The sequence below is a fragment of the Synchiropus splendidus genome, chromosome 17 (genome assembly GCF_027744825.2).
Source record: "Synchiropus splendidus isolate RoL2022-P1 chromosome 17, RoL_Sspl_1.0, whole genome shotgun sequence".
Classification (NCBI taxonomy): Eukaryota; Metazoa; Chordata; class Actinopteri; order Syngnathiformes; family Callionymidae; genus Synchiropus; species Synchiropus splendidus.
Window position 1 is genome coordinate 13,382,553 of NC_071350.1, and position 23,912 is coordinate 13,406,464.

At 51.2% G+C, this 23,912-nt stretch overlaps 2 protein-coding genes across 6 annotated transcripts in view; one reads left to right on the plus strand and one right to left on the minus strand.

The window, feature by feature from the left end:
* Positions 1-4,930, plus strand: LOC128748962 (14-3-3 protein epsilon-like). Of its 2 annotated transcripts, XM_053848085.1 has the most exons (7): positions 1-215; positions 2,760-2,956; positions 3,054-3,160; positions 3,292-3,498; positions 3,574-3,713; positions 3,871-3,920; positions 4,106-4,930. In XM_053848085.1, exons 1-6 carry the CDS (start codon positions 143-145, stop codon positions 3,873-3,875), a joined length of 729 nt encoding a protein of 242 aa, XP_053704060.1. In that variant the 5' UTR covers positions 1-142; the 3' UTR covers positions 3,876-3,920; positions 4,106-4,930. The 2 variants fall into 2 exon arrangements, with proteins under 2 accessions (XP_053704060.1, XP_053704059.1); XM_053848084.1 differs by lacking the exon at positions 3,871-3,920.
* Positions 4,351-23,912, minus strand: part of gria4b (glutamate receptor, ionotropic, AMPA 4b) — a 27,978-nt gene continuing 8,416 nt past the window's right edge. The window contains exons 3-16 of one of the 4 annotated variants that reach the window (XM_053848083.1): positions 18,088-18,327; positions 16,437-16,621; positions 16,265-16,318; positions 16,015-16,173; positions 15,318-15,485; positions 15,149-15,253; positions 14,623-14,733; positions 13,522-13,728; positions 13,033-13,406; positions 10,633-10,831; positions 10,270-10,517; positions 8,114-8,228; positions 6,890-7,027; positions 4,351-6,145 (exon numbers count right to left, since the gene is read on the minus strand). In XM_053848083.1, coding sequence (XP_053704058.1) covers positions 5,981-6,145; positions 6,890-7,027; positions 8,114-8,228; positions 10,270-10,517; positions 10,633-10,831; positions 13,033-13,406; positions 13,522-13,728; positions 14,623-14,733; positions 15,149-15,253; positions 15,318-15,485; positions 16,015-16,173; positions 16,265-16,318; positions 16,437-16,621; positions 18,088-18,327 — 2,468 coding nt within the window. In that variant the 3' untranslated portion in view covers positions 4,351-5,980. Of the gene's footprint in view, positions 6,146-6,889; positions 7,028-8,113; positions 8,229-8,821; positions 8,937-10,269; positions 10,518-10,632; positions 10,832-13,032; positions 13,407-13,521; positions 13,729-13,771; positions 14,320-14,622; positions 14,734-15,148; positions 15,254-15,317; positions 15,486-16,005; positions 16,174-16,264; positions 16,319-16,436; positions 16,622-18,087; positions 18,328-23,912 lie in introns of those variants that run through there. The other 3 variants (XM_053848079.1, XM_053848080.1, XM_053848081.1) reach the window with 3 other exon arrangements.

Here is a 23,912-nt window from a genome sequence, read left to right on the forward strand (position 1 = left end):
CCCGGATATAGGGCGACGCCATCTTTACGTAAGCGCTACCGGTTGGGTGTGCGAAGCCAGTGACTGAGCTGTAGCCGAGACGCAACCGAGCACCTTCGACCAGCCAGGCTTGTCGCTGTCCTCTTCACCAGATCCACCGAAAATGTCGGGCGCCATGAGCAGGGAAGACCACGTATTCCGGGCTAAACTTGCCGAGCAAGCGGAGCGATATGACGGTAAGAGAACGACCGGCCGTGTCCCTCCGCGGGGGACTTGCAGGTAAACTTGTCTCCCAAACGCGCTGTAACCGTGGGAATATCGCGACTGTGGGGAACTGTGAGCGTGAATTCATCGATTGCTGGATGAAGCAGGTGTAGAGAGTGAAAAGGGCGGCTTAACATTCCTCTCAGGGCTGAGCGAGTTCTTCCAGTTTGTTAGCCTGTTGCTAACTAGCCTCGACACGCGTCAAGCCAAACTCCATTCAACAAAAGCGCCGTTTGAACAAACGTCCACACCCCAGCTAGCCCGTCGAACGTAACGTCCCGATATTTCACTGTATTATCAAGTATGCAACAATCAATCAATCGGCTTCAATTAAATCCTCTTGAAGCTGATCGGTCGATCGGAAAGTCGTCTGTTCCTGGACCGCCCCCACCCCAGCGACTGCGGGCTTTTTCCTGTTTTGTCACAAATGCACGTCTGTGGAGTTGTAGTACGACCCGTCGTATTAAGGAGCCTTATGATTTGCGCCTATCAATATCTTCCCGGTTGTGGCGTCCGGGAGCTGGACGTTGACCACCGATCGACCGGCTGGTGTTGGAGTCACTATAGAAGCGAAACATCTGAGAGCGGCAGTGGAGAAGAGCAGAGGAAGCGGCGTGGCTGTGAGAACAGCGGCGTGCTGTGACATGACTGCTCCATTGTGACCTGACATCACTCAGATGGGTCCGTGTTGCCTGGAGTGTTGAAATGTTGTGTCACAGACGGCCTGAGTGGGTCTGTTTGGTGACGAACATCAAGTTGAAAGTGATCTAAATTGCTGATGAATCCTGTTGGATTAAGATGATATGAGGAGAGCTAAAACGTTCACGTTGAAAGATTAGAAGTGGCTTGTACAGTAGTTATCTGAATATCATCCAAGAACGTACATTTGAAACATTTCTTATGATTTGATAGATTATCTTCGACTTCAAAGCATGTCTGTCGATTTATTTTATTAAGTAAACGTTTTTTTGGTTTGTTTGTCTTTTTTTAATTTGGGTTGTGTGCATATTAATTTGACTTCCATTGTTCAACCAGCCTATGGGTTTGTGTCATTATTGGCAATGACACAAGTATTGGCAATAAAAGGGTAATAAAGCACTGGCTTTGATTGAAGACCGTGTGCAGGTGGTTTGATTTTTACAACTGGACGTTGAGCAACCACCTTCACATGCATCGTAAATGACGCAGAGGAAGAAAAGTCTCCACAAGTACATTAGTGGGAGCTTCTGAAACACGGGCGTGATCTGGGCTGGCTTCCTGGACTTGGAGCTCTGGCCCAGAGACGACTTGCACAGACATGTGAAGACAGTCCAGCCAGGAAGACAGACACGAAATAGCATTTGCAGCTCCACCTGTGGGAAAAGCCGTCCCTGTCAAAATTGCTGACAATGTTTTTCTGCCCTCACTGTGGAGTTACAGAGGCTGCTTCACGTCCAGGGCTTGTTTCATATCCAGTTGCAAGTTTGAGGTGTGAGCACCTTGACTGGTCGGCAGCTATGCCGTCTGTATCTGGACCAGATCCCTTTTATTCTTCAGTGACCCGTGTCACAGACCTGGAGCACACCCAAGTACTAAACTGGGTGGTATTTCTAGATGAGTTTCTCACTTCGAGAGCCACTGGTGTTCCTTTCCTTAAGACACAGTTCAAGAAGAAGAAAAGGGCAGGGCAGTGGCGACGAAGCTACTGAATGTCTGCTTAAAGTTTAGTTCCTCATCCCAACGCTCATGCACCTGTCCATGGCGCATGCTCTTCTGCTTAGCTTGAGCCCCTGGGTTTACTGTTTGCCATGGCAACGGTAAGAACCCGCCGTAACGTGAAAGGGGCCAGACCTGTTCTACTGGTTTGGACAACTCCAACTGGTTTGAGTTTGAAGACTGGACAAGTGAAGCAAGAAAAGCTGTGATGCCCACTGTAGACAGTCAAACGCGGTTCGCTTTGTCGGTGCTGGCACCACAGTGGTGCTGCTCCCCAGTGACGTTGGGTGCAACTTCCTGAGATCATTTTTTGTCTTTGTGCTGACTAGTTAGTTTGCAAGTCATTTTTCTTTTTTTTTAAATGGGAGGGGCCTTCGAAGGTGATGACAGCAGGTTGAGTGGATCAGGTTTCCTGCACTGCCACAGAAGAACCTGCTGTCAGCTTCAGGAGACAACTCAAACCTGAATCCACCTGAGGGGAGGAGCTGCGACTTCTTTCTCATGCATACCAACCTGGTGACATCCCCTTAGTGACATACATGCGGTCGCACAACACCTTTTTTGCTTCAATGAATTGCCCTGGTTCACCTTTACATTGTAACAGTGCAGCCTAACTGAGGGATGAAAGCCCCAAGTCATCTTCAGCTGAGAATGAATCACAGCAATACAAGAACCATGGTGATGAAGTGGGTATGGACATGGTGTTATGTGTGGAGCCATTAGTTGAGCGACTTTCTCCAGCTAGTTTGGATAAACAGTGGGGTTGAGCTCTTGAGTGTGAATGTGCTGATGTCATCAGGTCATTGTGTTTTGCCTTCTAGAAATGGTGGAGTCTATGAAAGATGTGGCCCAGTGTGGCATCGAACTCACCGTGGAGGAGCGGAACCTGTTGTCAGTGGCCTACAAGAATGTGATCGGAGCCAGAAGAGCATCCTGGAGGATCATCAGCAGCATGGAGAACAAGGACGACGGTGCCAACGCCGCCAAGAGCACAATGCTTAAAGAATACAAGAAGAGGGTCAGATGTGCTTTTAATTCTTGCCATGTTCTTCATGAGTTCACGTGATGCTGTGTCACAGGTTCAGCCCATTTATTTATTGAGTTATTTTGTGCAGGTGGAGACAGAGCTGAATGATATCTGCAACGAAATCCTGTGCGTTCTGAAAAACAACCTGATCCCAAACGCAAAGCAGGGAGAGTCCAAAGTTTTCTACTATAAAATGTGAGTGCGCATTGTTTTGACGATACGCTGGGTCCATTCTGATGCTACACACCACAGTGTCTGTGATGTTCAGTCGCTCGTGGTCAGTCATGTTGTGTCTTGAGGTTGCGTTGTCTTTGTGTTCCCCTCAGGATGGGAGACTACTACCGGTACCTCGCCGAGTTCACCACAGATGCGGAGAAGAAGGACGTCAGCGATAAGAGTTTGGCGGCGTACAAACAAGCGCTAGAAACCGCTGGCGAGGAGCTTCCGTCAACGCACCCGATCCGCCTGGGACTGGCCCTTAACTTCTCCGTCTTCTACTATGAAATTCTCAACACTCCTGAAGAGGCCTGCAAGTGGGTTTCTGTTTGTTTTTTCTCTCCATCGGCCATCGAGTGTAGCCACTGACAGGTGGTGGCGTCTCTTCTCAGGCTGGCAAAGACGGCGTTTGACGACGCCATTGCCGAGCTTGACCAGCTGAACGAGGAAAGCTACAAGGATTCTACTCTGATCATGCAGCTGTTGCGTGACAACCTCACGCTCTGGACCTCAGACATGCAGGCAGGAGATGGTCAGTGCTTCACCTTCTTTCTGCTGCTCTCCGTCTGCTTCTGCTGTTTCCTGATTTTTGCTACTGCCATTCAATCAGCACCTGAGTCATTTCATCGCCGCACTCCTCCAACCTCTCCTCATTGTCCTGACTTGCTCCCCTTTTCTTCTGTCCGTAGATTAAGATCTTCATTTTTTCATCACCCCCCCCATCATGCAGCCGTTCTTTGTAAGTCATCTCTGCGCCTCCTCCTCATCTTCCCTTTCACAGCGAGCCGCTTCTCTTCCCCTTTTTGCTGCTGTTCCTTTACTTCATGCCTGAAAGTTTTGACCCTCATGCTGCGATGGACGGGCTAGATGTCAAGCACGTTTGTTGAGGGAAAGCTCTCGCTGATGTTTCCGTCTGTGTCGCAGGTCAGGAGCAGACCACAGACGTGGCACAAGAAGCAGTAGATCCCCAGTGAGACGGATCCACATGTGTCCACTCAGTCCGGATCCAGCTCCGTCTCTGTTTAATCTGGATATAAACTGCAGCCCACTGTCTGTCCTCTTCTTTCTTCACCCCCTCGCCCCCATCACCTCCTGTCCCTTCCAGGCCCGACTGGGTCTCGGTCCATCACGCAGAGGGACATGCGTTCCCCTCCCTCCCCCATTCCCGAGCCAGTTCCTGCTTCCAGATCATGTCTTTGTTTGCTCTCTCGTTGTAACACACCTGTACAAGAAAATATTTAAAAGCTGTGCGTCCACGAACGTCAAAGCCTCACTCGGGTTTGGATGAGAACAGCTGGCGTGTAGCGGGCGGGTCGAAAAGGGAGTCGCTTGGTGACCTAAGTGCCCTCTTCGTAGTTACCAACTCGCATGCATCAAGTCGTTTTGAACGGACACAAATCCAAACGTCTCATATCTGCACTCGCCCGGCACCGGCTAGCCGTCGTACCTCGCTAACGTAAGATAACACGCGGCTCCACGGGCCTCAGGGAGGCGCTCCACACTCTTGATTGTACTGTGATGCAGCGATCACTCTCTGACACTCTTTTGGAGGAACGGTTTGGGAAACCGCTGTACCTTTTGTCTCTGGGCTGTTGGGATTCTTTGTCTCCTCTTCCTTTCCTCCTCCTGGGTCTTCTCTGTATCTCCAGTCTAATTTGTACTCATTGATATTCTGGCCAGAGTCGCCAACGTGTGTCTTCTTACTGAAACATGGCATGGAAACAAAATAAACTTGGATCTGAAAAAGAAGGATTTTTCTTTCCCCGTCTCCTGCGGAGTGCCATATGAGCTCCGGGCCACTCGAGGGCGTCAGTCAACTGAACGCAGACCATCGATCGTAGGCCAACCGTTTCGAAGAGTTAGTGTCGCTCCTGTAGGCCGAAGTTCATCCCTCTTTCCAGGTTTCAATGGAGGCGCCCGGTTTCCTGTTACCAGATTATACCGTGATTCTTATTTGCTCGTGTCTCTCTGAAGAACAGAGTAAAAGGATCAGAGGCAAATTGAAGTTGATTTTACTTGAAAAAAGATAGAATAAAGACGTACAAGTTCAGAAGGCTCCGAATCGAGCACGGAGGACAACAGCCAGCCTGAAATATCTGGTCCACTTCAGTAACCGGCTGGTGTTTACTGAAGATGTCAAATCTCGATTCCCGTCCCTCCCCCCTCCCCAGCTACGTCCCAGTGCGTCCACAGTGTTTCATTCTCCGATAGGATGTTGTTCAACCAGCGTGAAGTCAAGTAGAAAAAATAGATCAGAGGATAGAAAAGATTTCTACTGCGGCTCCTGCACATTCTTCTGGACCGGCAGGTGTCCGGGCAGTGGATTCTCTGAACTCCGCCCTCTGTCGCTATGGCCACGCCTCTTTACATTTAAATAATTATTGCAATGAGTAGAATTTCTGAAGATGAGTAGAAACCCACCCTCTACTGAATCTGCTATGTACAAGGGTGGTTCCTATAGTTCTGTGCTGAATATACATTTATCTTCACAGTGTCCTACGAAAATTCAAGGGTAATAAAGTATCCGTGTCCGGTCCTGGGCGGCTCCGCCCACCGGTGATATCTTGGGACAACCGCGTCCTGGATCGTTCAGCCAAGTCAGACCACAGTTCTCCTGTGTTCTGCCTCACGTTACGATATTTATCCGCTGCTCAGACGGCTCTGTCGATTCCCCTCCGTCCTCTAACCCACAAGTCTGAACCTGTCATGACTCGTCTTCTGACTTCAAGTAGACTTGTCGTTGGATCCTTGTGGTTCTGTGGTGGTTTTGTCTTAAGGCACTTGAGAGGCATTTGGTGTTCATGGGAGCTCGGAGGAGACCAGGGCCAGACCCGAACTCTGGCGGAGAGGTGGTCCAGCGTGCACGGCCTTGGGACAGTCGGGCGTCAGAACCCGTCCGTTCTCACCGACACTGCCTGTGATGGAAAGTCGAGCCTTGTTCCGCATGGCCTCGGTGAAGGTCAGCTGAGGAGACAGAACACGCATGTTGAAGATCCGACGCTTTGAACTGGAACCCTACAGGAGCTCGCGACTAACTACAGGTGTGAAACTCTAGCTACAAGAGGTTTGGAAGTGCTGTGGCATAGAATTAAAGATCCAGGTTTGTAATAGAAGACAGGTTTTAGATGTGTCCATACTTTGTTATATTAAAATTCACAATCAACATTTTAAAAACAGTTGCTAACATTGGTCACAGAAGTTTGCAGCCACAGGAGCAAGTTAGTATCTGTGATGTTAAAATGATTAGACCGCCATTTTTTTCCTCAGCTCTTGTGCTACAAATTCTAGGTCTGCGTTTCTTGAAATGCTAGAGAATATAAGGCAACTATTAGGGCTTTTTGTTTCATGAACAGGATGAAATGTTTGTTTAAAGGTGAGAGTAAGGTTCATCTCGCTTCAAAACATCTATGTGACGCCCCAATGTTCCCGCCATCTTTAACAGTTGGCAGGTCAGGTGGTCGAGGGATGCTTCAACTGGGCTCCAGAACCATCCCAGACATCGACAAGGTGAAAGTGGAGTGGAGTGATGACGTTTGGACACAACGCTGGTCAACATCAGGCAGCAGGTGAAGAGGCAACCCTCCGATCCAGAACCTTCACATCTTTACAGGGCAGTGTGGCTAAGCTAAAGTTGTGGATGGTGCGACTCTGGTTCTGGTCAACGGGGTGAGGGGAGGTGTGTCGGTGCTGACAGGACTGAATCTCAACCTTCATTCTCTTGGCCTCGTTGCGCGACTTGTAGCAGAACTCGATGAGGGCAACCAGCATGGCCAGACCCAGACCCCCCACCAGGATGTAGAAGACTCCGGCTACGTTGCTCAGGCTGAGGGCCTGCGACGATTTGTCCTGTAGCGGATGATGAGAGAGAGAGAGAGAGGAAATGAGCCGGGGCTTTGGCTAGGTGCGGACAAACAACACAAACACATCGACACACATTTGTCAAGACACACAAACACATCTTCACTTGTCCTACATGTGTCATGCAACCTCTCCGCTAGCTCCGCCCACCTGACTCACAACCCCGACTACAGTAATGTCTGACACCTAGAGTGTGCAGAAGTGCATGGTGTTGAATGTGTCATTGCTGTGAAGAGGAGATATTGGCGCTACCGCTCACCATTGTCCCCCACAGATCAGTTGATGCCCCCTACGATCAGTGAGGTGTCAGGTGCTAGACAACACACCTGCACTGGAGCAGACAGCAGAACCATCTCGCCTCTCTGTAGGTGCTTCAGTAAGAGCCAAGGTTTAAAGACTCAACAGAGACTGGGGGTGTTTATAGACTGGTTGGGGGTTGGTTGTCAGGTCTGGAGGCTCACTAAAGGGCATGTTCCACTTCCTTGTAGACCTTCAAGACAGCTGATTCCACATAACTGTCTGACGGGGATCTGCTTGTTCCTGAGGAACAGGATGACTTCAACCCATCAAGGCAGCTGACTCCATGGAAATACCTCACCAGGTGATGGGCATCAGGGTCTGTGGGTGGGCAGTCCATTGCCCTGGTATTCAGCATGTGACTAGTCACACGGATGCATCGGTCTCTCTGGGGCTGATGTCTGCTGACCTCCAGGAGCTCCTCCAGCCATCCTTCACTGCGGAACCTCGGCGAAGTGTGATGGACTGTGGAGCTACATGGAGTCCAGGCTGTCAGTCCAGTGCGACAGAAAGGCCACCGTCAATTCTTGGTGCTTGATGGGCGTATGCATCGTGTCAGTGTGACTGTTGTGTTTAAGGCGCCATACAAAAATGACTCTCCTGGTCCCTGTTGGTGGCCCCTATTCTACACCTAGCTACGCCCCAAGTCTCTACCTACCAGTCTAAGGCTCACCAGTGCCCCCTGCTGTGCTAACAGAAATGTCCTGCCAAGGTTAGACGTGTGTGCACAGAGACAGAAGTGAGGAAGGGGAGGCTCCTGAGCTGCTGGAGACTGACCTTACTTCCCGAGTCCTTGGGTCCACACTCCCCTTTATCGTACCACCATTTGTTTTTCAGTTTGTCTAAGACTCCCGCTTCGCTCAGTTTCAAAACAGCAAGGTTTACCGGAGTTCTTCACAGGGCAGGGGAGGGGAGGGGAAATAACATAAATAACATCATAGGACATGTTATTTTATGTTATTCAGTCACAACCTCAATACATGTATGAAGGGACGCAGCCCGAGGCGCCCACGTGTCTCTCAGCTCCTCCAGAGAGAGCGCCCGGACACGTGGGTTGGTCCAGCTGCGTCGCTTCTCAGGTGCGGGAACGCTCTGCCGGGACCTTCGGGAAACCAGTAGAGGGAGTCCTGTCGCACGGAAGTGCTTGTGTGAAACGACTAGACAACGAGCATCGGAACAAACTCACCGCAGACATCCAGGCCAGAGCAGAGTCGCGGACGTGAATTCCACCGGTTGTGATTAGCTTTTCGAAAGGCTGGATCTGGGCCACAACATTTCTATTTAAGCAGCTATTTTATTTAAACAGCTGCTTCGCAATGAACGTAAATTTGAATTCAAAACCAGGAGCAAACACTTCTGTGTGTCAGAACTCTGATTTCCTCTTCAAGACCCGCTTGGCCAGGCAGACGCTCCCGCTACGACACGATCACGTTTCTGTGTTTCCGGTGCCACAGGTCACATGGGCAGAGCGACAGAGCGGCTAACCTTCTCGCCGCCGCCTCCGCTGCCGCACTCTCCTTTGTCGTACCACCACTTGTTTTTCAGTTTGTCCAGCAGCCCCTGCTCGTTGAGCTTGAGCACTGCCAGGTTGACTGCACTTCTTCAAGACAAAGTGTGAGAGGGTGAGTGTGTGACCGCTACCGGTCGTGGGAGGAGGGGGAGGAGGGGGAGAAGGTACAAGTTTAAGTTCCATCCACACAACCCGGACACACGCTGAACAACGACGCCTCGAGGTTTCACAAAAAGCCCGCACCTGACCAGCAGGGGGCGGCACATCCCAGCCATCAGGGCTGGTCTTGGTGTTTCTGCTTTACTTTAGTGTTTGTCACAGATTGTTTTTCTCATCACTGTGTATTTGTGTTTCTTATGTTGTTCTGTTGTCCAGGTGATCTTTGGTGTCAGTTCTGGACCTCAGAGATTTCAGAGGGAGTCGGGGCCCATCAGAGACACACTAGTCAGACATGTACGAGCCACAAACATCGCAGCAGCAGGTTGATTCACGTCAGCTCGTCGGGAGGTTTTGGGAACCACCTGGACCCGAGTTTCGGACTTTACTCCTCAGTTCCGCTGGCGTGTTTTCTGCCGATATCTGGACGAGCGACTGGCAGAAGACGATAATCCCCAGACCGGAACGCCCGGATGACCCAGACTACCGTGATCTGTCAGAAACTCGTCCTGTTGAAAACTGGCACCAGTCCGACTGACAAACAAACCTGAGGCCGGTTCTGATCCATGTTTATGCAGGGATAAGTATTGGGAACAGACTTTGCTGAGTGTTGAGTCCCGAACTCAAGTCAGTCTCGACTCTTTGAACAAAGAGTGGAAGGATAAAAAAAAAAAAAAAAACATTGGCGGGTGGTATGAGGTACAAACACGGTTCTACTCTATTCCCCCTCCCAAATCAAATTGGGTTTTGGAGAAGAGAACCAGAACCTTCAACCTGACTGGAAACAGCCAACAGGAAGCAGGAGTGGTGACATGGAACTGCCATTGTTTTCACCAACGCAGTCGTGCAGTAACATATGACAGCTCAGGGGAGCGACAGCTTGAATATGGTGCACCTGTCGCACCGTTCATCCGGTTCTGCAGCAGCTGTCCAACTGCGACCGCGGTGACTTCGCTGGCAGGTCGGTAAATCCAGTGTGAGCCGGAGCTCAGATCCAAATAGCTCCCAAAACATCGGTTCAGGCCAGAAAGCGGGAAACTGCAGCAGCATTAGCTTAGCAAGCCACGCAGCTGTTAGCCTGAGTCGCGTTCTGATGATATCACCAGCGCTGCACATGCACGCGCGGTCACCTGTGGAGGGAAAAGTCAGCTTCCGGACTTACATGCAGCGAACAGAAAGCACAAAAGAAGCAGTGAGAAGGCGGCACACCAGGGAAGGTGGAATACCATAACAACACGTGAGCATATTGTTACACTATTCCACCCACCTTAACTGTGAACCCTTCGGCGTGGCAACTCCGTAGCCTTTGGAGTCCAGGTTTCCTCCCACTTTCATGGTGTCGCAGGGTTTGCGTTGCTCCGTGTACTCATTCATGGTGGACTCCAGCAAGAAGGCGTACTTCCCTTTGGACTTGCGGACACGTGCCACGCCCTCGGCGGTGGTCTTGGTGAAGACTGTGGGCTCGGCCGACTTCATGTAGCCCCACATCTTCTCATAGACGGCGATCTTTGACCGCTGTGAGGACACAGAGAGTGGTGACACCTTCTGGAAACCTTCTGAAAATGGAGGTCCTTCAACAACCAAGAGGTTATTTGTTAGACCCCACCCTTGTCCCAGACACGTCACTCACCCTGAAGAACTCCTTAGTGGAACCAGAGTCCAGAGTCCCATATGCAATGTCGGTTTGCTTGGCCAGGTCCTCAGCACTCTCGATGGGCGAGACCATCCGCTCCACAGTGAGGAAGGCGGCCAGGTTGGCGGTGTAGGATGAGATGATGATGAGGGTGAAGAACCACCAAACTCCCCCGACAATTCGCCCAGACAGAGACCTGGTGGGGGAAGAACAGGACGGAGAGTGGGTGGAGAGGAAATGAGCTTTTACAAAAGCGTCACTATGTGGCGCTGGGTCAGGGCTTCCATCTGTGTTGAGAGACAGCGAGATGATGAAGGGCAGCAGGTTCCAAGAGGAGAATGTGTCACTCCCTCCACATCCCTCTTGTTGTTGAGGGGGAGAGAAAAGCCGCAGGGGGGACATAAGGGGGTGGGGGGTGCGTGCTGCTCTTTTGTTCAGTGCTCAGGGAGAGGATCTGCGAGGAGCTGCTGAAGGTCGTGAGGAGAATCTTAACGCCTAAATGCTGCAGTGAAGAGGACAAACAAGATCTCCCCCTGCAGATCTGACAACGAGGCGTCACCCCGGGGAAAGCGAGGGGGAGACTAGAGGGAGAGATGGGCAGATTGGAGTGAGACAGGAATGTAAAAGAGAGAATGTGTGGAGGGTGAGAGAAGAGAGTGATGGGGAGTGGAGAGAGAGATGGGAAAGAAAAGGCAGAGAGAGAGGGAAGGGTGGAGGAAAGAGAGAGGTGATCTGTATTGAGAGTGAAGGGAGAGATGGAGAGTGGAAAGAAGAGAGAAAATAAAAGAGAGGAGAGTGAGAGATGAAAGAAGGAAGGCGAAGACCGTGAAAAAAGGCAGCCGGGGAGTGAGCTAGAGAGAGTCTGTACATCAGCAGCAGCTCCAGCTGTGGTTCCAGAATGGTCCACCTTTCCAGCAGCCAGAATGTTAGGTCAGAAGAATCTTATCTCAGCGTTAATACCAGGACCCAGTCCAGTGACTGGACGCTACCAGAACCAGAGCGAGGCAAAGAAACAACTGTGCAACTGAGCTCTCCTAAGATGGTGTGACCACCACCAGAACATTCTACTGTCAAAAGACCTGTTCATACTGGAGGTTCCTTTCTGCTGATGCCAATCATCTTCATGGTCATCACCAACTTTCTTTCCATTATCTTCATCACCATCTTCATTGTCATCGTCAACTCTGCTCTTCTCTGTGACTCTGCTCACAACGTGAGATAACAAGAACACTGTTTGTCTCTGGCCAACCATGATGCTGTTTTGTACCATGTGATGTCTGCAACTCTAGAGTCACAGATGTTTTTTATGAAGAAGGACAAGTAGAGCTACTGTGTCTTTGTCTTACTGTCGCACTCGTATCTTCATCTGAAGGTGAACATTTGAGATTGCTGCCTGAACTATGCTGTATGCAGATGATGTGTCGAGCCTCCACCAGGGGGACTCTACTGCTGCCGACCTTCAGATAGGAACGACTCAAACACCAGTAGCAGAAGAGGACTGAGTGAGGCTTCCGTGTCAGCAGTGTCTCCGTCAACACAGGTGAGGTGGTCCAGGAGGCAGCGACGAGGAGTCTTACAGCAGGTACCTTGGGAGGAGCCTCGGGTTCTTTATGCTGATGCCGATCATCTTCATGGTCATCACCATCTTTCTCTCCATTATCTTCATCACCATCTTCACTGTCAACATCAACCATAAGAGACTCTCCACTCTGGCTGAGGGAATGTTTTGTCACCAACATAGCACCTAGAGCGGGACACGTGACCCTGGCTACCTGGGACACTGGTGCACTCCATGTATCACTGTGGTTGTCAGTCACGACAGACGCAACAAATATCTTGCTGAATGAACTCGACCTGACCTTTCCTCCAACCGCCCGTCACATTCCCGCCCGCGTGACAGGAGCGGGCGAGCCGTCGCCCTGCCTGCTCTGCCAAGACGTGACTCTCTGAACTCGTCGCTGACAGAGCGGCGGCAAGCATTGACAGGTGGAAGCAGCAGAAAACCACAAAGAGCAAGGAAGTGTTTCTATTCAGACACTGAAGTGCTTATCAGTGCCGCACAGACGTCCGACCATGAAGCCAAGAGAACAAAGCAGAGTTCTTAAATGAGGCGCTCAATCACAGTCGGGCTAAATTCTGAGGCCAGAATTTGCACGCTGCTCGCCGTCGTCCATCTTCTGCCTGGAGATAGAGGTGGGGGAGGAGGGACTTCAGTTCCTAAAATCCCTCACAGTCTCAGAAGAGGCGCCGCGAGGGCCCCGGGGCGATAAGAGACTTAGACCGAGCTGAGTGATGAAGATGAAGATGAAGATGAGGAGTGCAGGCTCTAGAGGAGAGCTGAGTTGGTCTCATGGTTGAAAGGGTCTCGTCCGAGTCTACAGGTGTGGAGGCTCTTACCTGGGCGAGATGTCGCAGCCCTGCTGCATGAAGGCGCCAAGCGAGAACCAGAGGGAGTTGAAGATGCCGAACTCGTTGGGGGGCTGGTCGCTGGGCGGACCGTCGGTGCCCTCCTCGGGCTCCTCGGTGTGCCACTCGTACGGGCTGAAGCGGCTGACCAGGAAGAGCACCACGCTCACGCCGATGTAGGCGAACACGATGCACATCCAGATCTCGTAGGCCAGCGGGTCCAGGAAGGAGAAGACCCCGGGTTTAGACTTTTGGGGTTTCTTGATCATGATGGAGATGCCCAGAGACATGAAGGGCTTGGAGAAGTCGATCACCTCCTCCCGGACCAGCGTGATTGTCAAAGGGGCCACAGCGATTTCCGCTTTCTGTCAGGGGAGGAGGACGAGTTGGAGGATGAAGAGTCATCAATCCAGAGAAGTCCTCAACAGGTGTGTGTTCATGTTTTTATGATGAAAGACTGTGGAATGACAGGTCACTCACCCCGTACACCAGCTCCCCGACCATGCCGTTCCAGATCTTGGTCTCAGGGTCTCGGGCGCCGTACTTGCCGTCGGGCACGATGGAGATCTTGTACTTGATGCCGATGTGTTTTGCGATCTCAGAGGCCAGGTCCACACAGTAACCCTCGTACTGGTCGTTCCCCTCGTACATCTCCCAGTTCTTCTTCAGCATCACGTACGGACCCTCCTGCACAGACGCCAGAGACAGAGCTGCTAGTCCAATTCCCACTAGAGTCATTTGACTGAATCAAGAATGGATGTCAGACCAGGTCCATCAGCAAAGAGAGAATAAGATCTGAACCTACTCAGGTTGTGATGTGGTCCCCAGAGTAAACAGACGCCGGAGAGAGCAGGTCGCCAGACTGATACAAGTCAAGATTGTAGCCGACTGGTTCTAATCATGTAGTCATATTGTTCCTCTTTCCCAACTCCACATCATCATTTCAAGGCACAAACACTATGACCACGAGCCTCAAACAGTGTGACTAGTTCATAAAACGTCTGTGGAACTACCGAGTGGAGAAATCTTCCTCCAGCGAGGAGTGAACTGAACAAAGTTCTGACCACAAGTCAAACATAAACTGTGGTCTAAAATGAAGAGGTGAAAGATTTGCCGCTCCACACAAATGTGTAACTTCACAAGTCACTTCGTGAGTCAGAAACAAACTCCACAATTCCTCCGTCTGGTCCACTTCCTGGTCCCTTGCTATCCAAGTGACTTGTCCTCTTCGTGTCTGCCTCCCGGTCAGTTTCTTAAGAAAGGGTTGGTCATCAGGGGCTGAAAAGACGGAGGATTGCGCTGAGCATTCGCTCTCGAACCCCCGCCAAACATTCACAACTGTGAGTCAGGGATCTGGGCGATCTGGTCCCCACAAGTCCAAGCCTCAATTTGAGGATTAAAATAAAAAATAATTGGGACATTACAATTGGGTTTAAGATTGGTCCAGAGTCCTGGTTAAGGTTCGCCATTTGTTTTGGGTGGTTGAGTTTAGAGCAAGAGGCTGGGGAAAGGGTTATGTCGATGTGAGGTCCCCACAAGGATATAAGTGTGTGTGTGTGGATGAGCATGCACGCCTCTTACCATGATGGTGGTCACTACGACTGTCCGGTTCTCCATCCCAGTGGTGTCATTGGGAAGCAACGGAGAGTCCTGGATCAGAACCAGCTTATCGGCATCGTTCCAGTAACCGATCTGCAGACCATGAGAGATGTGTTAGCATGATAGCGAGGGTTTGTAGGAAGGAAATGAGGAGCTATAAGAGGTTAATAAGGGTCTATAGGACGTGGTTGAGAGCGGGTTAGGGTCAGTGAGGGTCATGAAGGTGCTGGCACAGGTACAGCAGAACCTAACCAGGAATTTTGTGCGACTAAAATGGTCACTTCAGGTGAAACACCAGGCGGCGGTGTCTTCAGAGACAGAACCTTTCCTGTCTGCTCAGAAACCCAGCAGACGGTCGACGCACAGGAAGTGAAATGTAAAGCTGTCGTGGTGGCCAACAGGAACTTCCTGTCTCTGTCGTGGAGCGCTGTGATTGGCTGAGATGGAGTCGTCCCTCACCGAGGAGGAGGGGTGGCAAAACCCCAGAACTAGAAGAAGGAAGTCTCACCCGCCGAGGTCCGTTGTTCTTGAGCTCAAACACGTCCATGGTGTAGTTGACTCTGCGGCCGTAGTTGTCGAACTGGACATTACCTGTCAGGCCCTGCATCCGCACCTGCACACACACACAGGTAAACAGGAGGTTCTACACAGGGTCAAGGCTGGCTCTGGTTCCTCACCTGCTTGAGGGTCCTCTCCATGTCCACGCCCTGGTTCCACGGAGCGGCCGGATTGGCCAGACAGTCCCCGGCGTTGCCTCTCCTGGAGATGTCCACCTTCTGGCGCCGCAGGTTCCTGAAGGCCTCGGCCATCACCATCACACCGTCGTAGGTGAGCGCCGACGTGTACTGAGGCAGAGAGACAATGGCAGCTGAGCCTCAGGTGCTGCCTCTGGACCTCACATGTGCACATGCAGGTGTGTGTTGATAAATTGCTTTGGTGTTCGACTCTGCTCTTCTCTGTCGCTCTGCTCACAACGGGAGATAACAAGAACACCGAGTTTGTCAGTGAGGCCTTTTTGTGTCTGGCCAACCATGATGCTGTTTTGTACCATGTGATGTCTGCAACTCTCTGAGTCCCAGATGTTTTATGAGGAAGGACAAGTAGAGCTATTGTGTCTTTGTCTTACTGTCGCACTCGTATCTTCATCTGAGGGTGAACATTTGAGATTGCTGCCTGAAATATGCTGTATGCAGATGATGTGTCAAGCCTCCACCAGGGGGACTCTACTGCTGCCGACCTTCAGATAGGAACGACTCAAACACCAGTAGCAGAAGAGGACTGAGTGAGGCTTCCGTGTCAGCAGTGTCTCCGTCAACACAGGTGAGGTGGTGTGGTGGTCCAGGAGGCAGCGACGAGGAGTCTTACAGCAGGTACCTTGGGAGGAGCGTCGGACCCCGGGTACTCCCTCTGGTCCAGCTTGTTCCAGCGCTGCATCAGCTTGATGACCATGGGGTTGCTGAAGTCCACCAGCTGGAAGCCCGTCACGTTGGCGCCACCGTGCATGAAGCGCTCCAGGTTGATGTCCTTGAAGCCCTGAGGAGAGTCGGAGAGTCATGCTCAGGAAGACATGAACACACCAGGACCAGCATGTGTCCATGACTGTGCTCACTAGTAAAGAACTCACCAGGTTGGCCATGATGTAGTGATAACCTTTCACATGTTTGCCCACGCTGACAATCTGCAAGAGAGGAGGTGGTCAGAAGATCTGTCAGACCCTTCAGGAGACGCTTCTGACGGACAGATGGACTGAAGAGTCCATCACATGAAGTGAGTGCAGCAGCGGTGAGCACAGCTACCTGCTCCAGCATGTTCGACAGACGCTCCGCCTCCAGGTCGATGACAAACTTCTTCTCCTGCCGACGGTCCAGATCCTCCAGCAGGCGGCGATAGTTGGCGTCGTTGAAGTTCTCCACGCAGATGGCACTCACCTGCCAGTTGTTCTGCCCTGCCTTCTCCATGATGGCCTGCAGGATAGCATAGCCTGCGCACACAAGCACACACAGGTTTAGCTACATTTGTCCTTGAGCGTTTCTGTCCCATCATGTTGGAGGAGAAGCTGAAAAGCCTTTATTTTATTCTTTCCAACGAGATCTTCCAGTCCAGAGGGGGAACTCCGAGTGTGTGAAGGCTGATAGGTATGTGTGTAAAGCAAATACAGGTGTGTGTGTGTGTGTGTGTGTGTGTCCTCCAGCAGGAACAGATGTCTCCTTAAACGGCTCCTCCTGGTGGCCGTCACAATCTGGCACAGCGTCTCCCTTCGCTCCCAATTAGTGGGTTAACCTGTGATCCTGAGACCCCGCCCCATTAGAGGGAAGTCCACACGGGGTAGACCGGGACAGAGAATCTGGCACGACTCCACCCGAGGTTCTGCTCTGTCTTCTCAACACTCCGCAGGAAGCCACTGAGCGTCCAGGTTTTCATCTGCACTCTCTTGGCAACAAGACAGTCATAAGGGAGCAGCAGGGACCAGGGTCAGAAGAGGTCAGATGTACAGCAGGTTTGACAGCCCTCTGATAGGTCCCATCATGCACCTGGGCCTCGCAGTGGACCAGTGGATCGGTTCACCCCGGTCACCAGCTGGACTGAGCAGAACCGTTGAGACGCTTTGTGTGTGTGTGTGTGTGTTCATATTACTTAGAGGGTATTTGGCAACTCTTTCCAAAACACTGCCCTTGTGAGGACTTTCTCGGGACATTTGGCTGGACCCCATGAGGCTAAGCCTCAATTTGAGGATGAAGACTTTAAAATAACTGGGTCATTATAATTGGGTTTAGGTTTGGTTCAGAGTCCTGGTTGAGGTTAACTATTTGTTTTGGATGGTGATAGGCTGGGAAAAGCATTACACAACCTCACAATGTCCCCACAAGGATAGACATACACGTGTGTGTATGTTGGTGTGCACATAAACTGGACCAACATAGTTGCGTGTTTGTGTGTACATTGGTGTGTTTGTTCAAGAAGGTGAAGGATAAATAACAATGGTTGTGTCGAAGTGACACACTGTGTCACTTCCACAGCAGCATAAGAACAACTCCAACACACGCAGTTCTTTCAGCAGCACTGACAGAAAAGCGCAGCAGCTGATGACGCTGAACTCTCTCCAGCTTTTAAACACACACACACACAAGCGCTGAGTCCAGATCTGCTGACGAGTCCATAGCTAACAAAGAGATTTTGAAACATGCAAGTCCTGTCATTTGTCTGAGAACACACAGCTGAAGTCACAGGCTGATAGGTTAACAGGAGCAGCTGAGCTCCTTTCCAGATCTGTGCACCGACATTCCCGTGTGGACCTGACCCGGGTCCGGTCAGGGACCACAGTCTGAGTTGTAAACCAGACGACTGACTTGCCACTGAGATTCAAATACACACTAAGCAACACACCACTTCAGTACACACACACTTTAACTTGACTCGCATCTCCACCAGCACAGACACGAGACTCACCTCTGTCGGTGTCGTAGAGAAAGACGAAGGTGTTCCAGTCGTAGTGGTCCAGCAGGGACAACAGCGCCCCCCTGATGGAGGGTCTCAGCTGCAGCGTGAACTGGCTCTCGCCCTCGGTGGGGAAGCTGGGCGTGATGAGGGAGATGTGCAGGGCGCTGCAGAAGGACGTCAACGTGTGCACCGAGCGCTTGTCATACAGGCCGAAGATGGCGAAGACCCCGCGGGAGTACTGGGAGCAGACTGGGGAGGACATGGAGAGGCGGGTTCAAGTTCCGTCCTGATGACTACCCTGCTTCAACCTTTCCGCTCGCAGTTCTTCAACTCTGAGCAGTGACCTCTTGACCCCACTGTGACCCTATTTCCTGATCCTGTTGAATGTCTCATTGGCTTCGCTCACATTCTTACTTTCGTTCTTCTGTCTCCTGAGGTTGAAAGGACAGTTGTGTTCATGTTTAGCTGCTCTCTTTCTCTTTCTCTGTCACACACAGTCCCAAAAACACACTTGTTAGCAGATGCCGTGGCTGTCGGCGTTGTTAAGTCGGCGTCTTAAACAGCAGACAAGATAACAAGCAGCTTCCATGTTGCGGGGCATCGTCCTTAATTTCTGACAGTTGCTGAAGCTGTAAACAAACTGAGATGAAGACAAAAACAACGGCTCTGTCGTCTAGATAAACAGATTCCAGGACATCTGTGAGAGTCTCCTTCGATATCTACAGTTGGGCACACCTCACCTGGCCTGCAGGTGTCAGTAAATGAACAAGCTCCAGCAACGCAACAAACATGCCGTCTGTGTGTTGAGCTCCACTGAAGCAAGAAAGAATCCTTCCACTCAGTCTGGACTCCTGTCCACTTCCAGAACCTCCTCCATGTGCAGCAGGGACCCGCCTCCTGGACGGGTCCATTTAGTCACACCAGCACTGACCCTGAAACAGCGTCCGCCAGCCTCACACTCCAGTGCACAAGCAGGTCAGAACACACACACTGATCGATGTGTGTGACACAGTAAGAGCCGCCATCATGAAGTCGCTTCACATCAGCGTCACGCCGACACAGTCGCAGACTCAGAGGTGAAACTGAGACGTTGGCGGCAAGACGCTTGTGGTGTTGGTGAAGGAGTCAGAATGCAGACCAGCGAGCGAGTTCCGGTGAGTGAGAGAAGACGTCTGTGTCAACAGGAAACACTTGAACCAACTACTTCCTATTTGTGCTCGAAATCCTCAGACTCCAAAAGAAAAGTGCCTGGTCACGACAACAACGTCACTGAGGCGCTTTCCTCCTTCACGTTCAGCTGACAGGCTCTGCCCACAGCACTGACCTCTGACCTCTGACCCATCAATATATCGAGTTGCTCCGCACAGAACAAACCACCAACATCAGCCGCCAGCCGTCCTCACAGCAGGTCGGAGGTTCAAGTCCAGCTGGTCTGGTCACGCTCTGATGTGTCCTTAAACCATGCACTACCGATCGCACATTCTCCGTGGACCGCAGCACCATCTTGAGTGAAGACGAGGATCAGCTCCTCCAAGTCTGTACCTCGACACGTGTCTGTTGATTCAAGTGCAGTCTTCACATCTGGTCAGGATGTTCACCTCCTCCTGCTGGTGCGTGTCAGCATGCATCAAGCATGAGCTCCATGTTCTTGTGTTCATTCAAGTGCAGGTTGCATGTATGTTCACATTTGTACGCATGACTTCTGCCCCTCGGAGCAACAGAAGAAGAGGAGGAGGAGGAGGAGGAGTCCCACTGGACATCAGAGCTGCACATAATGCATGAGTGACATGCACATTTGTATCGCTATCCTTGTGGGGACCGCTCATTGCCGTAACCCTTTCCCCAGCCTCTCCCCCTAAACGTAACTATCCAAAACCCCAAACCTTAACCAGGACTCTGAACCAAACCTAAAGTCTTCATCCCCAAATTGAGGCTTGGACTTGTAGCGTCCTGCAAAACGGTCCACACAAAGGCATAAGGTCCTTACAAGGAGGTGTTTTGTCAAGAATTGGTCCCCACAACTAAGGATAAACCAGACAGACACTCACAAAATTCACACACTTACAATCATTCGACCAAATTTACGCTTGTACCACGTTCCCGAAATCATTTTTGTCAACTCCTCCACCTGACACAGCCCTCACTTGAGAACTAAATCACACAAACGCTGAGCAGAGTCTGGCCTGCTCTCTGATGAACGGTCTGCTTTAAACTCCGGGCTGCTGGACCGTTGTGACCCGGTTGTGTGTCAGAGCAGCAGTGTGAGCCCGGAGGAGGATCACGTCTCGTCCTGCTCCGCTCGGTCAGGTGGCTGCTGGTCCGGCTCAGAGCGGCACCGGGAGGTCCGACTGTCAGCCCACACAGGAATATAAGCACTAATAGTTTGTGTTTTAGGTCACAGGAGAGTGCACGTGCACACACACAAACAAACACGCACACACACTGACTGAGTCATCATGGGATACGAGTTCAGAAAGAGGAAGCACTCTGGTTGAAGAAACACGATGCTTCACTGATTTTCCAGACAGCGTGTCCTCCCACACACTCACACACTCATGCACAGATTCAAAAGGACAAACACACACGTGTCGTGCACGCAGCTACACACGGGATCGTGGGTCTGAGGACAACAGTTCTTTTTCGGCTGATGCTGTCACATCCGTTCAGTCTCAGAAAAGCTTGGAGGGCAGCGGACGCACACACTCACACAAACACACACACACACATATATAAACACACTCTCTTTACTGCACTGAGGCGAACAAGCAGATGAATATTGATGGCATGTTGAGTGTTTGGACAGTGAGAGGGTGAGGCAGGAAAAGAATGAGAGTGTGAGACAGTGTGAGAATGAGAGGGTGAGACAGTGACAAGGTGAAAACAATGAGAGAATGAGACTGTAATGGGCTAAGTGGTGAGACAGTAAAAGAATAAGACTGAGGATGAGATTGTGAGGAGTGAGAAGGTGAGATGGTAACAGCAAAAGAGTGAGAAAGTGAGACAGTGATTGGATGAGGCGGTGACAGTAGAGACAATGAGTGGATTAAAACAGTGTGAGGGTGAGATTCTGATGGGGTGAGACAGTGGGTAGTAAGAGTGAGATGGTAAGACAGTAAAAGAATGAGACTGAGAGGTTGAAATAGTGAGGTGTGAGAATGTTAGATGGTAACAGTAAAAGAGTGAGCAGTTGAGACGGTGATGGGGTGAGGCACTGAGAGGATGAAAACACTGTGAGGGTGAGAACAAGAGACTGATGACGCGAGACAGTGAGTTGTAAGACAGTAAAAGAATGAGAGGGTGAGACAGTGAGGGGTTGAAAATAGCATGAAGATGAGATGGAGGAATAGGGAGAGGGTGATACAATGAGGGGTGAGACAGTGACCTCAAATCAAACGCATTCTCTTGGTGACCTCAGCGTCTCTCATGTCACCGTTGAGGGCCATGCTGTCGACCTATGTCTGGACCCCTCATCATTTCAGGACTCAGCAGTGAGCAACTTCAGTCGGAAACTTTATCACTTCTCAGATCAGAACCTCATCTGATCTGTTCCCTGAAGAGCTGTTCTGGTCCTGTTCCTGCTGACTCAGCAGAACTCTCAGACTGTCTCCAGTGGCCCAGTCTTCTGCCGCTGCTGCCGTTGAACAAGTGTTGCGAAGGATTTCTCTGACGTCTCGTGAAACCACGACCACACAGAGTCGACCACACAGCTGGGCCGCTGGTCATAATCTTTAGCCTGGGTGTGTTCGTCCGGGCGGAAGACGTTAAAATTTGTGATGCAGAAAATCACTTTGGTAGAACTAATGACCTTTGTTACACCCGACTTTGTTCAAGCACAACGTTCTGGCAGCTTAAACACAACAGCCGACGGCGGCGACAGCAACGCACCGAACTCAACACAAACAAACAAGTTCTCAGCCGAGGAGTCGACCCTGCGACTGCCGACTCCGGTCGATTCTCCCGCCCCAAGACACAACACATGGTAATGTTTGTGCGTTTGCTCTCTGGACGCTGGTCAAGTCCTCCCACCTCCGACATGTTGGACTATTTTTAGAAGCGCTGAAAGCAGCCAGACGAGCAGAAACAGACAAGAAAAAAAACAGAGAAGATCATGGAGTATTTGCAGTGCGAGCCGGCGGAATACAGATGGGAGCGGGGGTAAGGGGAAGACGGGGTGTGGGGGAACTTCAGTCAACTCGGAATACGCCACAAGGAACTTCTGCTCCTCGTGCCTTATCAGACGAAGGTTTCCCGGATAACTAAATATTTGTTTTTCCGTGATGCAGATGTGAGGCCTGCAGGAGGCGCTGCAGGGGGCACACTCACAACAGGAAGTGGATCCAGGAATCCAGGAGGACTTTCATCAGGTTCTACAGTGATCAACCATAACATTACGACCACCTGTTCACACTGTCTGCTGGAGCGGACCTGGTCTCCTCCTGCTGACGTCCAAGTCCGAGTCTCACAGTGTTACAGATGCTTCCTGAGCCGGAGGAAGTCCTGAGTGTCAGGTGAAGATTTGTCAGAGCAACCGCCGACAAGATGAAGAGACAGTGGTCCAGATGGAGGTTAATGAGGAGAGAGTCGAGCCGGAACACGACACCTGAGAGTCCCGACACACAACAGCATCCAGGGACTGCGTGCGCGTGTGTGTGTGAGAGATGGAAGTCTGAAAGCGGCGGCACAAGCAAACACCATCTGTGTTCCGACCGCAGCTCTGGAGCTGTCTCTCTTTCCAGAACAAAAGTCTCTCAGCGACCGGCACTTAGACTGCGGACGCACAGCCGCACATGCTCGCACACGTCTGCGGTGGATATCAGGCTAAACACGGTGAATTATTGACGCCAAGCGTGATGAATAATCCAGAGCTGCAGTTGTACTCCGACGCCTCCCGGTGTTTCAGTTGACGGAGTGTCACCCAGAGCACTTGAGGACTCGACCCTGGAGGTGAAGTCGCCGAGTCACATGGGAAACATTCAGATGCTCCATTAACTCGCGAGCTCAGTGTGTGACCAGAATGAGCGTGTTTGATTCCACACCAAAGATTTTGAAACAGGAAACAAACACAGGAAGAGGCTTTTCGGGACCAAAACTGGAGCACGGGAAGTTTGCTTGGTGTGGGAACAGCCATACAGAATGGAAAAGATTGCTCCTCTTGCCGAGTGTGTAACTACCAAGGCCAAATCCACTATCACCGCGGCGGCCCGTCACGCTCGGTGGCGCCGCAGCAGATCTATGGTCATGGCGACGAGGCGTGGAGGAGACAGCTGGACCTCCTCACTCCTCTGTAAATCTCCGCCGCAGCAGCAACCCTGACCTCATTACTGCCGCTCACAGGTCTGATCAGAAACGCCGCGCTCAGGATTTATCCGCCCCGACTGCAGCCGCCGAACCTGCAGGGCGGGACTTTGGAAAGGAAAAGTGAAGCTTCAGAAACATTGTCCTGAAACTGATGTAGGATGTGGAATCTTCTGAGGGACAAGGAGAGGCCTCAGATCTTGAGTTAGAGCAGCTGCTACAGGACCAATCTGGAGAAACATCTGTCTCTTCCTCAGGTGAAGACCAAAGCTTCATCCGACCACGAAGCCCAGGTCAAGCTGGAGGTCGCTCCTCAGAGAAGCCCTCCGCAGCAGGTCCGGTCCAGGCTAGTAAACACGCCTGCACCTTTAAGAGAAGCTCGTCGCTGCAGTCATTTGCATTTCTTTTGATAAGACCAAACATCAAAGGTCTTTCTCTCCTCGTCCTTCATCCCCTCCTCCAATTCTTCACCTCCTTCTCCTCCTGCTGCACCAATATTCAAGTGAAGGCTGCTGTCTCTGGGGAACATTAATGTGCAT

Excerpts from the sequence above, each read along its gene's own strand:
- LOC128748962 (XM_053848084.1), top strand. The coding sequence starts at position 143 with ATGTCGGGCGCCATGAGCAGGGAAGACCACGTATTCCGGGCTAAACTT. Across the intron at positions 216-2,759 it reads GCAAGCGGAGCGATATGACG|AAATGGTGGAGTCTATGAAA; the intron begins GTAAGAGAACGA and ends TTTGCCTTCTAG. Across the intron at positions 3,714-4,105 it reads AGACATGCAGGCAGGAGATG|GTCAGGAGCAGACCACAGAC; the intron begins GTCAGTGCTTCA and ends TCTGTGTCGCAG.